This window comes from Pongo abelii, chromosome 5, assembly GCF_028885655.2.
Source record: "Pongo abelii isolate AG06213 chromosome 5, NHGRI_mPonAbe1-v2.0_pri, whole genome shotgun sequence".
NCBI lineage: Eukaryota > Metazoa > Chordata > Mammalia > Primates > Hominidae > Pongo > Pongo abelii.
In genome coordinates, this window is record NC_071990.2 from 57,315,477 (window position 1) to 57,333,488 (window position 18,012).

Below are 18,012 nucleotides of genomic sequence, written 5' to 3' on the forward strand. Positions count from 1 at the left end.
CTTGGCGTCATCCACTGAGACTAAACAGAGTTTAGTGTTATCTGCTGGACTGTTGAGTGAAAAATATTCTCTGACCTGATTCTGAATTTTCCTTGATAATCAAAAGATTAAGAAACAGGGTCACACCATGTTACCCAGACTGGACTCAAGAGACTCTCCACTTCAGTCTTCCAAGTAACTGGGACTACAGGTGCCCACCACTGTGCTTGGCCCAGAATTGTTTTCTTCATTTCATTTTTGGATTGTTCTTTGCAAGTGTATAGAAACACAATAGTTTGTTAAATATTGATATTGTATGCTTCAACCTTACTGAACCCATTTATTCATTCTGGTAGTTATTATGCTAGGTTCCCTGAGATTTTCTTTAAACAAGATGCTATCATCTGCAAATAGAGATGGTTTTACCTCTTCCTACTCAGTGAAACCATCAATAAGAGATTGATGTGTTTCATTTTATTTTCTGGCCTAATGCTCCTGATTCTTTCTAATGTTGTATTTCGCTGTTTGGATGTATCATAATTATTTTTACCAATCTCTTATTGATGGACATGTAGGTCATTTCCAACCCCTTGCAGTTATAACAGTGCTGCAATAAATAACCTATTACATAGAGTCATAGAGTAATATTTCTCAAACTTTTTGGTCTCAGGATTACTTTACCTTTTTATAAATAAGTTGCAAGTTTGGGCTTAGAAAGAATTTAATAATCATGAAAATTTTGTTTTCTTATAAAGTTGCTTTAATATTTGACATTGTTATCCTACCTAGATATTTTAAATGATATAATAAAACAAATGATGTCACAAATCAAATATTTAACTTTTTAAACAATAATATTTTTAAAGATTGCTTTGTTCTGGATAAACAAGTCTTTTAAAACAAAGAACTAAAAATCTTGAAATTTTTAATCCGGTTCCATGTTCCTAATTTTAACGGGTTCTAGTTCACAAGTGCTAGTTAATTCTTCACTAATCAGCCAGATGAAAGTGGAGATGCAAAAGGACCCTCTTTTAAGGAAGCAGCATATGCAAAGCTTAAAGATAAATGAGACCATGGTTTGAAAATATAGAGTGGCATACACTTGGTTAAAAGCAATTTGATCATCACAACCATTTGGCTTAAACAGCCATTTGGTTGAAAAGGAATATCCCCCAGTTACGGCTTTTTTTTCCAAGTATCGCTAATTTTGGTACATCATGGGTTGTTTTTCAAGCTTCTGTGCCAGAGTTTTCAGAAAAACTTTTTCTAATAATTGCTTTTGTGTTTCTAACTGATTTTCCAAAGACATTTATAATTTTGACTTTTTTCCTTTTAATAAGCATGCTTTTGAAATAAGCAAAAAACAATAAAAGAAACTGTATCAAAGAGCAAAAAAACCTCACCAAATATTTTAAGAAGAAAATATTTATGCATATAAATGTAGCAGTAACCTATGCAATCATTTAAAAGCTCCATAATGTTTACTTTTGCCAGTTATATAAACTTTTAAAAATTGACCATGCCAGTATCAACCCTGAGCAATGTGTATATGCTTTTTTATAGCTACATAAATCACAACTTCCTAAGTCACAAAAATTAGCAAATAGTTGAAACAATAAGGTAAGAAAAGTAAACACAGCCCCACATCCAAGGGGGACCTGCTGGGATCTGCAACCTATTGCAGTGCTCAAAGAAGTCAAACGCTGGACACAGCGTCTCATTCGAATTCATATTCTCATTTCACGACTTCTAGTGCAGCTCTAACAGTAGTAGCTGTGGCAAGTTTCCCCTACTTTTAAACGAGGGAACTGAACCAGAAAATTTTGAGGATGCCCTCCAAGTGTGACTCTAAGTAAAACTAACTTTGAGGTCCAAAAGCTGCCAACCTTTCAGAAGTATGATGAGTGTTCACTGACTCCCTTTCTGTGAGAAGAATGTGTGGGAGAAGAAGAAAAGCAGATTAAAAAAGGACTCCAGGCCCCCAAATCAACCTTTAAAAATCTGTGGAGGGGTAGACAGGGGGCAAGGAGAGCACAGCTACAGGATTACCACAGGTAAGCTATTCTTCAGTGTCCCAGCAGGACTCTAAGGTAAAGAGGCAACACACCTATCAATCTCCTCAAAAAGAGTCTGAACACCAAACTGTAGCTTTTTCTAAAATGAATAAACTAAAAGGAAAAGTATTTGATGTAATAAAAAGAGACACAGATAAGGGAAGCAGATGGGCACCAAAAGCAACTTACACTTAACTTCACAATTTTGTCTGACACCATCCAAGTCAATCCACCCTTCTACATCATAAGCTCTCATTTATAGAGTGCCTAACAATATGCCAAGTTCTATGCTTTATGCTTATTTAGACTATCTCATTTAAATCCTCACACCAAGCTGGCATTACCACCATTTTACAGATGAAGGCATAAAGAGATTAAGTTCACACAAATAATGAATTGCAAAGCCTGGACACAATGCCATTTACCTGACCTCAAAGGTGAGGCTTCTTCTGCTCCTCTGTTTGGTGTACATGTCACAGACTGATAACCTTGCAAAAGATGTTTTCCTTTCAAAGATAATTTGTTCAAAATTAACACAATATACCTTTTACAAAAGTGAAAAAAAAAAATCCAGTAAAGAAAGGCCTGTCTGGAGACTAACCTCTCAAGCACCTCACTGTCCAAAGGAATAGAACAAACAAGAATAGTTCTTGGAGTCACAACAAGGGTGAAAAAAAACAGGGGGAAATAAGTGACTAATATTAAATTTAAATTAACAAGATAAAAATTTAGAAAAGGCAAAACTTTTAAGAATTATTTAAAAGATAGGGAACACGTCCCCAGCCTCAGTCAGCACTCCAGGCAACTTATTACAGTATCCACACCCCAAACTTTACAGAGGTGTCCTAGCCTGTAAGGAAGAGATCCTCTCCCATAAAGTATGTGCAGAATGAAAGAAAAGCTTGGGAGAGGACAGATGAACTGCCACATGCTGCGTCAGAATTCACAATATATTTTCTCACAAAGCAGAGGGTTTCAACCTTTTATCGTTTGTGATTCTCAACCGGAGAGTGCGTGATGTGCCCTCCCTAAGGGATATTATCAGAATTTGAGAAAAAGGTTCTGTCAAGTGGTGAGAGAGACAAGACTGACACACCTCTAAGGTAATTCTGATATGCCCGTGAAATAAAAATCACTTTTATAGAAGATGACTAAACGCTATTTACATTATTGGTACCACTCTTAAGCTATATGATAGTTTAAATAAGATTTGTTGGCTAGCTTAAGAATATATAACCACATTTAAAATAACGTTTCTATGTGAGAAAACTCCAAATAGAAACATGACCTATTTCAACTTTAGGGCTCTCCTTAAAAGGTGGGAGAAAGGGGAAGTGACCAATAGTTTACTGTGAAATCCTAAGGGTTCCTTACACAAGATTTACCGAAGGGCTTCAGTGGGGTCCAATAACTCCATGAAATTACATGCAAATTTTGTGTGTATCTATTTTCTGGATAGTTTTATTCTCAAAATTACCCATGGTACACAAGTAAATATTAATTTAAGAACCACAACCATTAACTGCTTCATAGAGAAAGTTAGATGTAAGCACCAATCACTGGATTAAATTAAGTATAAGAATAAAATTAGTCTAGACTTCTGTCCCTACAATATCTTTATTCTCATCTAACCTTCTGCCATCCACATAAACCTGAGGCCAGAACTTGGTTTGAATCTTGAGAGAGAAAAAAAATCTTACTAAGAAGTGTAGCTTTTCCATGCACTAACATATAAATATTTACAGATTTCTGAAACTCCTGAGATTTTATAGATTCCAATAGTAACAGGTTTTACTAATGTCACAGAATGCACTGAAATTACTGGGTACTTACCTTTCCACCTCCATCACTACCCACCGTCCACACACCAAATAATTATAGATGCCTAAAATGCATGCAAAATTCTCTAGAATTTAAACTTTCAAGATGATTTTCAAAAGTTGTGCTTCAGAGCTATATAATCAATTACTGCTAAATAAACTGAAATATTCAAAACAATTCCAGGAAGTGAACGAAATAAAAACTGACCTTCATGAGATGCTGATTTATCCATTTTGTAAATGTTTTCTTCTGAACTTTGTCCCGTTCATCTGGAAGGAAAAATATATATATAAAGATAAGGTTGGTAAAATCTATGAATAGATGACTTTGTGATCATGAATATAAAAAAAATGAGATATTTAAAAGATATGCTTCAGTGTATTCAAAGTTTCTTGTTAAATTTTGGCAACTTCAGGCTATCTGTAAGAAAGTGTTTAAAGGGCTGCTTGTCAGGTTGGTCTCTTCCCAGTACTGCATTTACCAATATTCCTCCATTAAACAAATGCCTTCTGCCCCTCTGTCCCATAACCCCTCATCACCACCACCACCACTACCACGAAGTTGTCTAACATAAGCCTTGTCCTTGCACTGAATTTCTCAAAGCACTTTACCATATGTACATCCCATTTGCTCTTCACAGCCATAAGCGGAAGGGTTACTCCCATTTTGTAGAATAAGAAACCAAGACTTAACAAGGATAAAAGACTTGTTCATGATTACCCAGCAAATAGTTTAAAGTCTTGACAAAAGGCAAGGCCTAAATTGAGACTTTTTGGCTTGAAGTAGACTCTGGCTGAACATTAATTATTCTGCTTAATTAATATTAAGTAGTAATTTATTATTATTATTATTTGATAAGGAATCTCACTCTGTCACCCAGGCTGGAGTGCAGTGGCATGATCCCCACTCACTGCAACCTCCGCCTCTGCCTCCTGGGCTCAAGCAATTCTCCTGCCTCAGCCCCCAGAGTAGCTGGGACTACAGGTATGCGCCACCATGCCCAGCTAATTTTTTTTTTTTTGTATTTTTAGTAAGGGTTTCACCATGTTGGCCAGGCTGGTCTCGAACTCCTGACTTCAGGTGATCCGCCCACCTTGGCTTTCCAAAGTGCTGGGATTACAGACGTGAGCCACCATGCCTGGCCTATGCTATTTCTTTCCTAGGTTCCTGTGTTGAACTGTATAACAAAGAAATGCCCCAACTAGATCTTCACTGTGGACAGTGATCCTGCCCTGGTTCCTATAGACACCACAAAGAAGAGTGAGAAAAGTTTTCTTCTGATTTAAGGAGAAAGAGCAATTGGAATGCTGTGGTTCATCAAGTTATTACTTCAAAGGAGAAGGATAATCATCCAACACCTAGAGCTAGCATTCAAAACTGTATTACACTATCTTCTTCCTCCCTACTTCTAGACAGCAATTCCTTACTTTCTTATTTCCTTCTTCTCTCTTCTCTCCTTTCTGCCTCCAGGGCTACCTCTTTCTCCTTCCCTGGTGGTCTTCTTTCCTCTTCTACCACAATTCAGATGTTCTCCATCCTTTCCTTGGGGGTAAGATATGTCTTGGTCTCTTTCTTCATCTCTTTTTCTCCTCATTCTTCATTCCTAACCCCCTGTAAACTATTGTAATATAACTAAAGTTTCTTTGAAAATGTTTGTCCTATTTATTAAAAGTATTTATGTTCTCTAGAATAACTTGAATGTAAACAAAAGTATATCAACTGGGGAAAATATACGCAATATGAGACAAATGTTACTATTAGGAAAAAACAGCAAGAAGAAAAAGATTAACATTTTAATACATAAGTGGGCAAAAACAGACAGCTAATCAATTTTTTAAAAAGTAATGCCCAAGGGTCAGGTGTGGTGGTTTATGCCTGTAATCCCAGCCCTTTGGGAGGCCAATGCAGGCAAATTGTTTGAGCCCAGGAGTTGGAGACTAGCCTGGGCAACATGACGAAATCCGTGTTTACAAAAAAATACAAAAATTAGCCAGACATGGTGGCATGCACGTATAGTCCCAGCTACTTGGGAGGCTGAGGTGGGCGAGTCATTTGAGCCCAGGAGCTCAAGGCTGCAGTGAGCCATGATGGTGCCACTGTACTCTAGCCTAGGTGACACAGCAAGACCTTGTCTCAAAAAAATAATAAAATAACAATAAAAATGTAATGCACACAGGTACTCAATCTCACTAACAAAAAATAATAATATAAAGTAACACAGAAAAAGCTTTCTAACTTACCAAATTGCCAAGATTTTATTTTTTAAAAAATTTCATGTTGAAAAGGACACAGGAAACAGACACACATACTGCTGATGAAAATGTAATTTAAACTTTCTAGACCTGCATTGTTCAGTACTGTAGCCACTAGTCACATACACCTATTTAAGTTTAAATCAAAGTTAATTAAAACAAAATAAAATTAACAATTCAGTTTCTTTGTTGCACTAGTCACAATTTAAGTGCTCGACAGTCACATGTAGCTAATGGCTAACATATTGAAAAGCACAGAAATAGAACATTCTAATCATCACAGAAATTCCTATCAGACAGCACTGCTCTAGAACACAGCTCTACTGGACAGCACTACTTTAGAATAATTTGATATAGAATAATCCCATCATCACAGAAGTTTCTGTCAGACAGCACTGCTCTAAAACAAAGCTCTACTGGACAACACTGCTCTACAACAATTTGTCAATATACATAAAAAGCCCTAAAAATATCTACGACCTTTCCCAGCAAATCTACTTCTAAAATCTATTCTGAAGTTATAATCATAGTATGTACAAAATGTAACTATGAGAATATAAATCAGAGTGCTTACAATAGGAAAATAAAAATTCTGAAAAAACACAAATGTTCAAGAAAAGGAAATAAAGAAATTTTAGTAAAGTGATACAATGGTCTGTTCAAATTCAACTTGTTGTAAGACTACGCAGTGATAGCATTATCATCTAGAGTTCTCCTACTTTAATGCCAATAAGAATGGGGGGGAGGAACATATAACGTAGTTTTTATTTCATAAGCATTTCTTCTCCAAAGTACCTCATTGAAACACCTTCCATTTCCTATCACTGTCAGGGAGAAACAAAAGGTACTTATATACAGCCCATCTTTTGATTCTGCCTATAATACCTTTTCAGTGCCCCCAACTTCTAATCTACTTCTTGAGTATTTAAAAATTAGAGAAAGGGGTGCAGAAAGCATTCCCAGACAGTAGAAGTAGTTTCCTAATTCTGAATATAAATGCTCAGAATTTATACTAAATTTTTTTTTTTGAGACAAAGTCTTGCTCTATTGCCCAGGCTGGATGGAGTGCAACGGCGTGATCTCAGCTCACTACAACCTCCGCCTTCCAGGTGCAAGCAATTTTCCTGCCTCAGCCTCCCAACCAGCTGGGACTACAGGCATGTGCCACCACGCCCGGCTAATTTTTTGTATTTTTAGTACAGATGGGGTTTCACCGTGTTAGCCAGGATGGTCTCAATCTCCTGACCTCGTGATCGGCCTGCCTCAGCCTCCCAAAGTGCTGGGATTACAGGCGTGAGCCACCGAGTCTGGCCTGGTTTTATCTTTGTTTTGTTTGAGACAGTCTAGCTCTGTTGCCCAGGCTGGACTACAGTGGCACAATCTTGGCTCACTGCAACCTCCACCTCCCTGGACTCAAATGATCCTCTCACCTCAGCCTCCCAAGGAGTTGGGACTACAGGTGCATGTCACCACGCTTGGTGAATTTTTGCATTTTTTGCAGAGATGGGGTTTCGTCATGTTGCCCAGGCTGGTCTTGAACACCTAAGCTCACGCCATCCACCTGCTTCAGCCTCCCAGAGTGCTGGGATTATAGGCGTGAACCATTGTGCCTGACCCTAAAATTATTTTATTTGCCTGATTCCAAATGTAAAACCCCCAGGCACTTTGCTTAAAACTGCTATCAAAAGCAATTATATTAATAATGAACCAATAATATTATCCACAAAATATTTATTAAGTCCTCTATTGGCCCCTTAGGGGCATCATCTATACCTCATTCATCTTTGTCTACCACATACTAGATGCCACAAAGCCTCTACACCGCAATGCCTCTATGCGCTCAACAGATAGATGCCCGTTGTGCGAAATAATTTTATTTCAGGAAGGACAATCCAACTGAGGAAAACAATGTAGAATTACTTGTATACATATATACAGAAGTATATACAACTATATCTCTTAAAGCAATAATGGTGTCTTAAATGTCTTTCGGCCTTGCTATTCCTAAACAGTTCAAAATGAACCTAAATTACCAATTTGTAGGTAAAGCAAGAACAAGGAAACATAAACAATTTACTAGTTCTCTTCATGGATAAGTGCAGATTCTGTACTTCCTTCATTTACTCACTCTTCATCCTAGCATCTATCTGGTCATTTAATGAGTCCAGTGCTATGGTGGTGCTGGTGTCAGAGGGGTGTGAATCAGAGCAACTCCATCTTGAATAGGAGCTAGGTAAAAGGAAGCTGAGACCTACTGGGCTGCATTTCCAGATGGTTAAGGCATCCTAAGTCACAGGTTGAGATAGGAGGTCAGCACAAGATACAGGTCATAAAGACCTTGCTAATAAAACAGATTGCAGTAAAGATGCTGACTAAAACCCACCAAAACCAAAATGGCGACGAGAGTGACCTCTGGTCGTCCTCACTATGACACTTCCACCAGCGCCATGACAGTTTAAAAATGCCATGGCAATGTCAGGAAGCTACCCTATATGGTCTACAAGAAGGAGGCATGAATAATCCACCCCTTGTTTAGCATATCATCAAGAAATAACCACAAAAATGAGCAACCAGCAGCCCTCAGGGCTGCTATGTCTATGGAGTAGCCATTCTTTATTCTCAGCTCGCTGCAACCTCCGCCTCCCAGGTTCAAGGGATTCTCTTGTCTCAGCGTCCTGAGTAGCTGGAATCACAGGCATGCGCCAACACACCTGGCTAATGTTTGTATTTTAGACAGGGTTTCACCATGTTAGCCAGGTTGATCCTCCTGACCTCCTGACCTCAGGTGATCCTCCCGCCTCGGCCTCCCAAAGTGTTGGGATTACAGGTGTGAGCCACCGCGCCTGGCCTACTTTCTTAATAAACTTGCTTTCACTTTATTCTGTGGACTCACCCTGAATTCTCTCTGGCAAGAGATCCAAGAACCCTCTCTTGGGGTTTGGATCTGGACCCCCGTCCTGTAACACTGAGACCACCAGGCTGCAGAGAAAGCACTAGTCTTGGTTTCTGAAGCTCATGACCTGGAAAGGACACCTGACAGGAAGGCAGTGTGGTAAGCACACCAGTTGAGAGAAGTACATGGCACTCACCATGTATGCAAGCACAAAAGAGAGAAGGACCAACCTCATCCAGGGCAGTCAGGTGGGGCTTAAAGGACAGGAAGTAGGGTAGCAAGACAGAAGCCAGCCATGTGTCAATTTCTCCACTAAAAAGAAACTCTGACTTAATCATTTAACATTGAAAGAGCCTTGGTTAGACCCAACTCTTATGATTCCCTACAAGGTTGCTTCCACTATCCCCAAGATACTGTCATTTTTCAAATGGAAGTGCTGACCACATCTCAGTCACAGACAGGGAGCTGGGGAATCTGGCTCTGTGATGTGATGTGAACTTTGGACAAGTGATTGCAAACAATGGAAGTTCTGTGCCAAAGTCTAGCACTCATATCACATTTTCAGCAGTGATGTTCTAAGCATCCAGCAAAAAGAAAACAGAGTAAATGAAAAAAATTACTTCCTAGGTAATATCCATATTATTCCCATTAAATAACAACCAAGGCCCCTGATGCTAAATCCTCAAGAAAAAAAAAATTAATAATATATTAAAAATCTTTATAATTCAAGAATAGAGTTTCCATATAAGTCACAAAATAAATTTAATGTATTATGTGTATTATACAAACTATTTTCTTCTTGGGTACAAAAGGGTTAACAAAATAGATTTCTTCTTTTCTAAGTGAATAAAAACTGGTCCTAAAGTTCAAGGAACATGAGGTAAAACAGATTCTATAGATAAATTGGATAATTACTTACTCAATCAGTATATTAAGAAAGCTGATTTAATCAAATAATTTACCTCTAAGTACAGAGGATAGGTTCATAACTATACAAAAGTTCTTTTGATCAATGGGGTTTTGTTGTTGTTGTGCTAGATGCTCAAAAGCACTGCTAATAACATGATATTTCATAGGTACTACTGAGGTAATATCTAGGAATTATGATCCGTAACTAAAGTACATAAGATACAAAGAATAAGGTTAACTAAATAACACACATAATTCATAAATTCTGATACTGTTTTCTAACAGGAACAACCTAAACCTTTTCTTTTAAACCATGATCAACTTAAATGAGTCCCATTCAAATACCAAAATATGCTCTTTAACATGAGAGGTTTCCACAATGCTACAGTAACGAGAAAAGAGTTAATGTGAATTTTAAAGGCTTCAACTTTCTTCGAGAGCAACCTAGAGTCAGAGAATAATTTAAGTCTGGGAAGACTTTGTAAATCACACCACTTTCCATACACATTATTTCAAAAGGGAGTTATTTCAAAAGGGAGTATTCCAGTTACACCATCTAATTTTCCAATTACAAGTCTCATAATGGTTCTTTATTTCATTTCAGTTAGAGATGTCTAACACTGAGATTTATATTTAGAGCAATGCTGTTACAGCAACTAAAAGGGAAAATGATTCCTGTGATTTTAAACAATTGAACTTTTATAACATTCCTCTATTTGAAAATTATTTCATTTATAGATTAAGTTTTCAATAAAAATATATATTTATATCCCACTTATAAACTGTAACAGCTGAAAATATGTAACGACAATGAAGACAAAGAATAACAGAATTGGGGGGGAACAAATAAATGCAAAAAGAGTACTGATTATTACAATGTATATTGACTGGTTTTCAGTGGAATCCAAACAAAGCTAAACTCACTCAGTACCACACACACAGTAATTGAGATTATATAAATACATATTCTGTGGACAACAATAGGTGGGGGAGTTCTCTTCAGGGAGCCTCAGAAGTTGTCCTAATTTCAGTACAGGTTTTTGAAAGATGCCCAACAATCAGCTGAACTATCGCCATGCAAACCAAAGCAGGTAGTGCAACTTTCCTTTCCCAATTATGAAAACATGAAAGTGATAGTATATACTACTAACCCATACAGCACATCAGTCCCACCAGCTTTGCGTTCCAATCTTGACCATTTTTCATGAGCTGCCCCATCATTCTGCAGGAAATCTGTGCAGCAGTTTCCTAAACTCTCTCCGTACAAACTCGGATGTGTCAGAGTCCTGTTAACTTTCTATGCAGAAAAGAAAACACTGACTAGACACTCCTACTTGCAAGCTGAAAACTAGTCAACACCTCCTTTTAAACAAATATTAACAAAGCCAGACTCCTCTACTATTTTTGTAGGGATATATACAACTGTTACTAAAAAGAAACCAAATTGTCTATTTCTTCTTTTCATTTTAAAGTTGTTCTTAAGAAGTCCTTTAAAAAAAGTTTTAATTCCCTTTTTTTTTGTTTTGCAATGAGGCGAACCAATAGGATGTTAGATTTCACAGCTGAACTAACTCATCACATTCTCTCTTCTAACACCCCAGGCAGAATTTCCCTGCAATAAAAAGAAAAAAAAATCCAGCCTAACTTGTTTAACTTATCCCTGATATGTGTGCTAGTAACAGGATTTGGAAGGATCACCTTTACAGGCTAGACATACATTCTCCTGGGAGAAAACCACTTTTGGGTATTTCTTTATGTATGCCTTATAGATAAATTTTCATTTGGATTTCACAATAATTCTGAGTTGGGTAGTACTGTCCTCAGTTTAAAGCTGTGAAAATTAAAGTTGTAGAGATTAAGAATCTAGCCTAAAATTCCACAGCCAAAGTGGGATCTTAAGAAGTCTGATTCTAAACGTTTATGTCATCAAACAATAGAACCCCTAATCTAATAATGCAGGAAAAGCAAGGTGCCTCGAATTCAGGAGCACTTCACTTCTAAGCATGAATAAATGAATAATGAAAAGTCAAGACATAAGAACCCTTGTTCTAAACAAGCAAAAGACAAACTATCTTCAGCATTCTTATGCTTGTCTGAAACATTAGACCAATAGACCTTCCTGAATAGAAACTGTATGTATACACAGTTAATTCCAAACAAACAAACAAACAAACAAAAATGATCACTACTTACTTCAGCAATAGAGAACCAGCATTCAATCATACCACAATACTGCCGGATTAACAGTTGCCAAGATGCTTTGAAACATCTTTATATGATTTTCTAACCCTATCCTAAATATACTATAAATGAATAAATTGCACCAGCTCCTGCTGAGAAGTTCAAAGTATCTGCTTAGTAGATAGCCCTTCTCTTCCTATCTCTCCTTTTCCAATTATCTTTAGAGCCCTTGCCTCTGCTACATGAAAGCCTGAGCCTGTCTATTTCACTGAAACCAGGATGATAATAATAATAGCAAACACTTAGAGAGCACTTATTATTTGCCAGATGTTGTTCTCAATTACACACACATATATAACACACACACACACTGCACATTATACTCATAACAATCAGTGAGATAACTTTCATTTACAGATGAAGAAACTGAGGCACTTAGAGGTTAAACAACTTGCCCGGATCACGAAGCTACCAAGAGCAGAGAGTGCAGTTTGTAAAAGCCTACTCAACATTATAATTTCGTACTTAGGAAATAAAATTCTAACTTTAAAAAAATGAGTTAAAAATAAAAAGTAAAACTTGGGCTGGGCATGATGGCTCACGCCTGTAATCCCAGCACTTTGGGAGGCTGAGGCAGGTGGATCACCTGAGGTCAGAGTTCGAGACCACCTGCATGGTGAAACCCTGTCTCTACTAAAAATACAAAAAAAATTAGCAGGGCATGGTGACAGGCACCTGTAATCCCAGCTACTCGGGAGACTGAGGCAAGAGAATTGCTTGAGCCCAGAAGGCGGAGTTTGCAGCGAGCCGAGATCACAGCACTGCACTCCAGCCTGGGCGACAAGAGCGAAACTCTGTCTCAAAAAAAAAAAAGTAAAGCTTGGCCCAATTGTTAATGGTGGGAATTCACAAGATGGAATTTACCTTCTGTAGCTTAATGACTCTAAAGAGTGGAGGGAGGGGAGCCACAATGCTTTACTAAGAAGTTACATCAGAATTTAAGGCAGGCATGAGATTTCTGAGTTTAAGGATCAGATGTGAATTTTAAAAGATGGAGAAACACTTTGAAAAAGGCTGTATCTCAAAAAACAAAAAAAAAAAAAGGTAAACATTCAGTGTTAGAGTTGTGTAGAAATAATATGGAGGGAGAAGAAAGGACGCTAGTCAGTTTCCCCATTACTGCCTGGAAATAGCTCTGTGGTACAACACAGTAAAAATATTGCAAGTAAACAGCTGTAAGATTATTGGTATCACAGAAGAAAGAAGGAATAGTTGGGATCGTTGAAAAGATCAGTTCCTGAAAAAGATGGACAATGGATGGTTGGTGAACAGGGAGCTGGGTGAGAACAAATCAAAGAGGCTGCACATCACCACCCCATCCCCGTAGAATCCCATCTCAAACCACCTGTGAGCTATCAGCTCACACCCAATCATCAGCTGACAGCACTGCCTCACTCTAGTAACACCTCACTTGCCTACCTGATTTGACCTTCAACCACAGAAATCTCAGCCAACATTACTTGGTTACTGGAGGTTGTAGCTGCCACATAGTTGAAATGGGTAATAGGAAAAAGTTCCCACTCTCATTTTAATTGAAAAATCTTACCAAATGTTCATTCCCACAGGAACATCATTATGGTTTATTTCTATTAGTATAGACCTACAACTGATGTTCATGTTCTAGTCAATCCAACTTTCATCCACTCGTCTGTGACTCACCTCTGTGGAAGGACAGACTTAGAGGAAGCTACTTAATAACTCTGAGCCTTAGCCACAGTCCACTCCCCAGCCACTCGCCCCTCCACCCTACTTTCGTTAAAAGGAAGGTCCTTACCAGGAAAGTTATCACATAAAATTATTCATCATTATGAAAAAGTTTCCAAAATACTTTAGGACTCCATAGGTCAAAGTATACAAATGCTGTTATTTCCCTGTAATTTCTTAGCTTAGTCACTACTGCAAAGTCCCATATACATAAAGCCTACAGTTGGTCCCACAGTAATAATATTGTCTGCCTCTGTTTTGGCAACAAAGGATTCTCATGTTGCTACATGTACAAAGAAATACTGTAAGGCGTTAAGAAAAGCTTTCTTCTTGCACATTTCAAGAGAAGTGTGGAAATAACAAGTCCAACACACAGCTACAGTAAAATCTTTGGATTTATACTACCTGGCAGTACACGAAGAAATTATACAATATTAGAAATAAGACAATTCTTAAAACAAATGAAACCATTTAAAAATATAGAAAATAATGCTTTTAAAATAGTTGGGTGGGAAGAATATTTCAAAACAAGTTATGAACCAAAAAAACTAAACAAATAAAACTATCAAATTTGACAAACCACTGATATAACAGCAGACACTGCAAAGTTTAATAACTCACTAGAAGAAAACATCTGCTATATATGTAAAATATACATCAATAATATCCAAATAGAGTAATAACTCCTATTAATTAGTAAGAAAAAAGGACAGCTCTTCCTAAATGACAAATGATGTGAGCATACAATTCATAGAAGAAATGCAAATGGCCAAAAAAATATGGGGTAATACTAAAGCATCTTTCTAATCAGGAAATGCAGATAAAATGATTTCATATTGGCACAAATTTGTAAGAATGATAATGCCGAATGCAGAGAAATAGGTAGTCCCAAGCTACTGTAATGTGGGTGTGTAAAATGGCAAAGACTTTTTTATTTTTTATTTTTTTAACAGACAGGGTTTCACTCCGTCATTCAAGCTAGAGTACAGTGGCATTATCATAGCTCACTGCAAACTCAACCTCCTGGGCTCAAGCAATCCACTCAACTCAGCCTCCTGAGTAGCTGGGTCTACAGGCACACCCCAGCTAATTTTTAAAATTTTTTGTAGAGATAGGATCTCCCTTTTTTGTCCAGACCAGTCTCCAACTCCTGGCCTCAAGCAATCTTTTAGCCTTGGCTTCCCAAAGTGCTGGGATTAGAGGTATGAGGCACCTCACTCGGCCACAGACTCTGTTGAGAGCAATTTAGTAGTGTCCATTGTAACTTAAAATCCATATACTTTCTGAACCAATAACTCTACCTGTACGAAACAAATACTTGCTTATATATGATTAGCATACTAAGATGTTTACCATAGCAAAATATTTGAAACAATTTAAATATCAGTCACCAGGAGACTAAATGAATGAATTATAGTTCACCCTTCACCTATCCTATAAAAATTTAATAGAGGAAAATCTGCACATAGTAACATAAAAGAGGTTTACAAGATCAGTGAAAAAAAATGGAAAATAATAAATATATATAAAAGGTGTATATCATGAGGAAGAGCAGTTTCATCAGTAGAAGAGAGTGGAAGCTATAAGGAAAGAGGCTGGTAGATGGTGTCTTTCATATCTCATTCTACATATTTCCAGATTGAGTGCCTGATTATTTTACAAAGAGGGTGTATTTATTACTATTAATAATAATTGTGAGGGGAAAATGTGTTTCAAGTTATTTTATTCATTTATATATTACATATTCCGGTGGACTCTATGGAAGATACAGAAAAAAATACTGAGACACATGCCAGAGTACCCCATTCTGGTCTGAAGACAGAGTTAAGCACTCCAGGCGTGACTGGACTTGCTCTTAGGCTGATGGCTGCAGGAGGGAAGGCAAAGGGGAGAAGACAGGGGAGGGGTGAGAGTTGGCGAGCAGAGGTGAAGGTGCAACTGGTGATACCTTTTTCAGAGAATGGCTGCCCAGTCTGAGATACAAAACAGTGAAGGCACAGGAGGTCTCTGAAAGGAGAATCAGTTACTGAGAATATAGTCAGAAATTACACTGCGTGAAGAGTCTCCTTGTTCAAAGTTTAATTGCCACAGAACAAAACAAATGGTTTTGTCAGCATTTGTCATGAATCCAGACCCACAGCAAGGGGAGAATGGTAGAATGTGCCAGGTAAGCTGAGATGTAAACTACAGATGCCATAAATCTCTCCATACAAATGCTTTTTTGTGTGTCTCCTCCTCTACCACTATCTGCTCTCCCAGTCATCAGATCTCCTGCCTTCCTATAAGTGCAGTTGCTGAGCAGCTGAGGTTCAATCTTATTGTTGGCTGGGATCTAGGGGATCAGGTTCTGCTCTGACAAGGAATTTACTGGTATCTGTTCTCACGATTGGCTAAGAATTGAATATAAAACTCCTAGAATCTACCTTCTCCTACCTGAGCATCCTAAAAACATATAAAGAGATTTCTAATTATAGTTACACTGCTACAACATTTAAGTATTATATATAATCTAACTTCTGCTGATCTGAGTCACTGTTTAAGGACAGAAAGCTTCTGCAACTCTTAATCTGTAACATGCTAACCTTAAGAAATTAGACTTTTTTAAAAGGTTTTCACTATCAGCCTTTCTTTCTAGATTCGGAGCTCTAGATAAGAATATACCCCAAAGCACAGAGATATGTAACTCGATGAAAATAAATTAAATGAGCATCATTTCTACATTATTTATATGTAAGGTAAATCCATTATATTATGAAGACCTTAAGTAATTTGGTGTTTTAAAGTATTCAGTTTTGAAAACTTTTATAATTACTACATATATGTAAGGACATAAACAGAACAGTTCACTTTAAAAATCAAATTCATACAAGATACCTTCAAAATTTATTAAAGCAGGACCTCCGGTAACTCAGATAAAAATAAAATCAACAAATTATAAGGAATAAATACAGTTTTTCAAGTTTCTTTGAAATGTTATGACTTCTTGGTTTCTGAAAGAATCCTATTTCTTCTTACCTTTATGCTATTTTCTGTCCCAACCAATAGCCTACCTGGACAACATATGCCTACATAAGTTCATTAAATAAGTAGGTGCCTTTAGACTTCAAAATATAAAAGAATATATATTCCTATATATGGTTTCATATATGGTTATGGTTGTATATGGTTGTATACCCTGTATATGGTTTCACTAGATTGTATTTGGTAGGCTTCGGTAGGCAGCTATGGTAAGGACAAAAAACAAGACTTAGGAATCAGTAGGAGGCAAGGAATCTACATAAACCTGGGTTCAAATATTAGCATCAAAACCGGCTAGCAATTTCAGCTTGGGAAGATGATTTAACTTCTGTTCAACTCAAGTTTTCTTATCTATAAAACAGAATCATAGGTATTGCCAGACACCTATTCACACAGTATTCTTATAAGTGCTAAATACGATAATAGAGTATAATTAAGATTATGTAGTAGGCTCTCAAGAAATATACTGGCTTCCTAGACACTTCAATTAAATCAGCAAATTCTTATCAAGAACCTGCAATAAATGTCAAAATCACAACACTATGCACTACAGAATTTCACATCATCTCACAACAATCTTACTGCTGTCTTTATGGATCATCATCCTCTTCTTACTGAGTTTTTAAAAATAAATTTCAAAGAATATAACCTAGCCCAAGATTCCTGTAAGCAAGGAAACAGCAGAACTCGAATTTGGCCCAGATATTCTAATACCCTTTCCACTATACAAAATTAAGAGTTAAGGGTGAATCAAACCCATACAGTCTCCAACATCAAGGAACTAGGACAGGACATAAGATAAACAGATGTGATTTCTTACTATATCAATTCCAGAAAAAGAAAAACCAAAATAAAATGTCCTTGGCTGTTTAGGATCAAGCCCTTCACTAAATAAACTGCATAAAAGTCCCCTATATTGTAAATTAGAAAAAGGTACAGAGAAATTTTCATTCTTCTCAAGGTGATGGTATAAATCAATACAAGGTCAAAAATAAGAGCTTGGGCCGGGCGCAGTGGCTCAGGCCTGCAATCCCAGCACTTTGGGCGGGCAGATCACCTCAGGTCAGGAGTTTGAGGCTGGCCAACATGGTGAAGCCTCATCTCTACTAAAAATACAAAAAATTGGCCAGGCGTGGTGGCG

General features: G+C 37.3%; 1 protein-coding gene across 18 annotated transcripts in view; it reads right to left on the reverse strand.

The window, feature by feature from the left end:
* Positions 1-18,012, reverse strand: part of DST (dystonin) — a 482,223-nt gene that overhangs the window by 269,744 nt on the left and 194,467 nt on the right. For all 18 annotated transcript variants that reach the window (NM_001133823.2, XM_054556951.2, XM_054556941.2 and 15 more), the window contains 1 exon segment: positions 4,062-4,123. In NM_001133823.2, the coding sequence (NP_001127295.2) occupies positions 4,062-4,123 (62 nt within the window).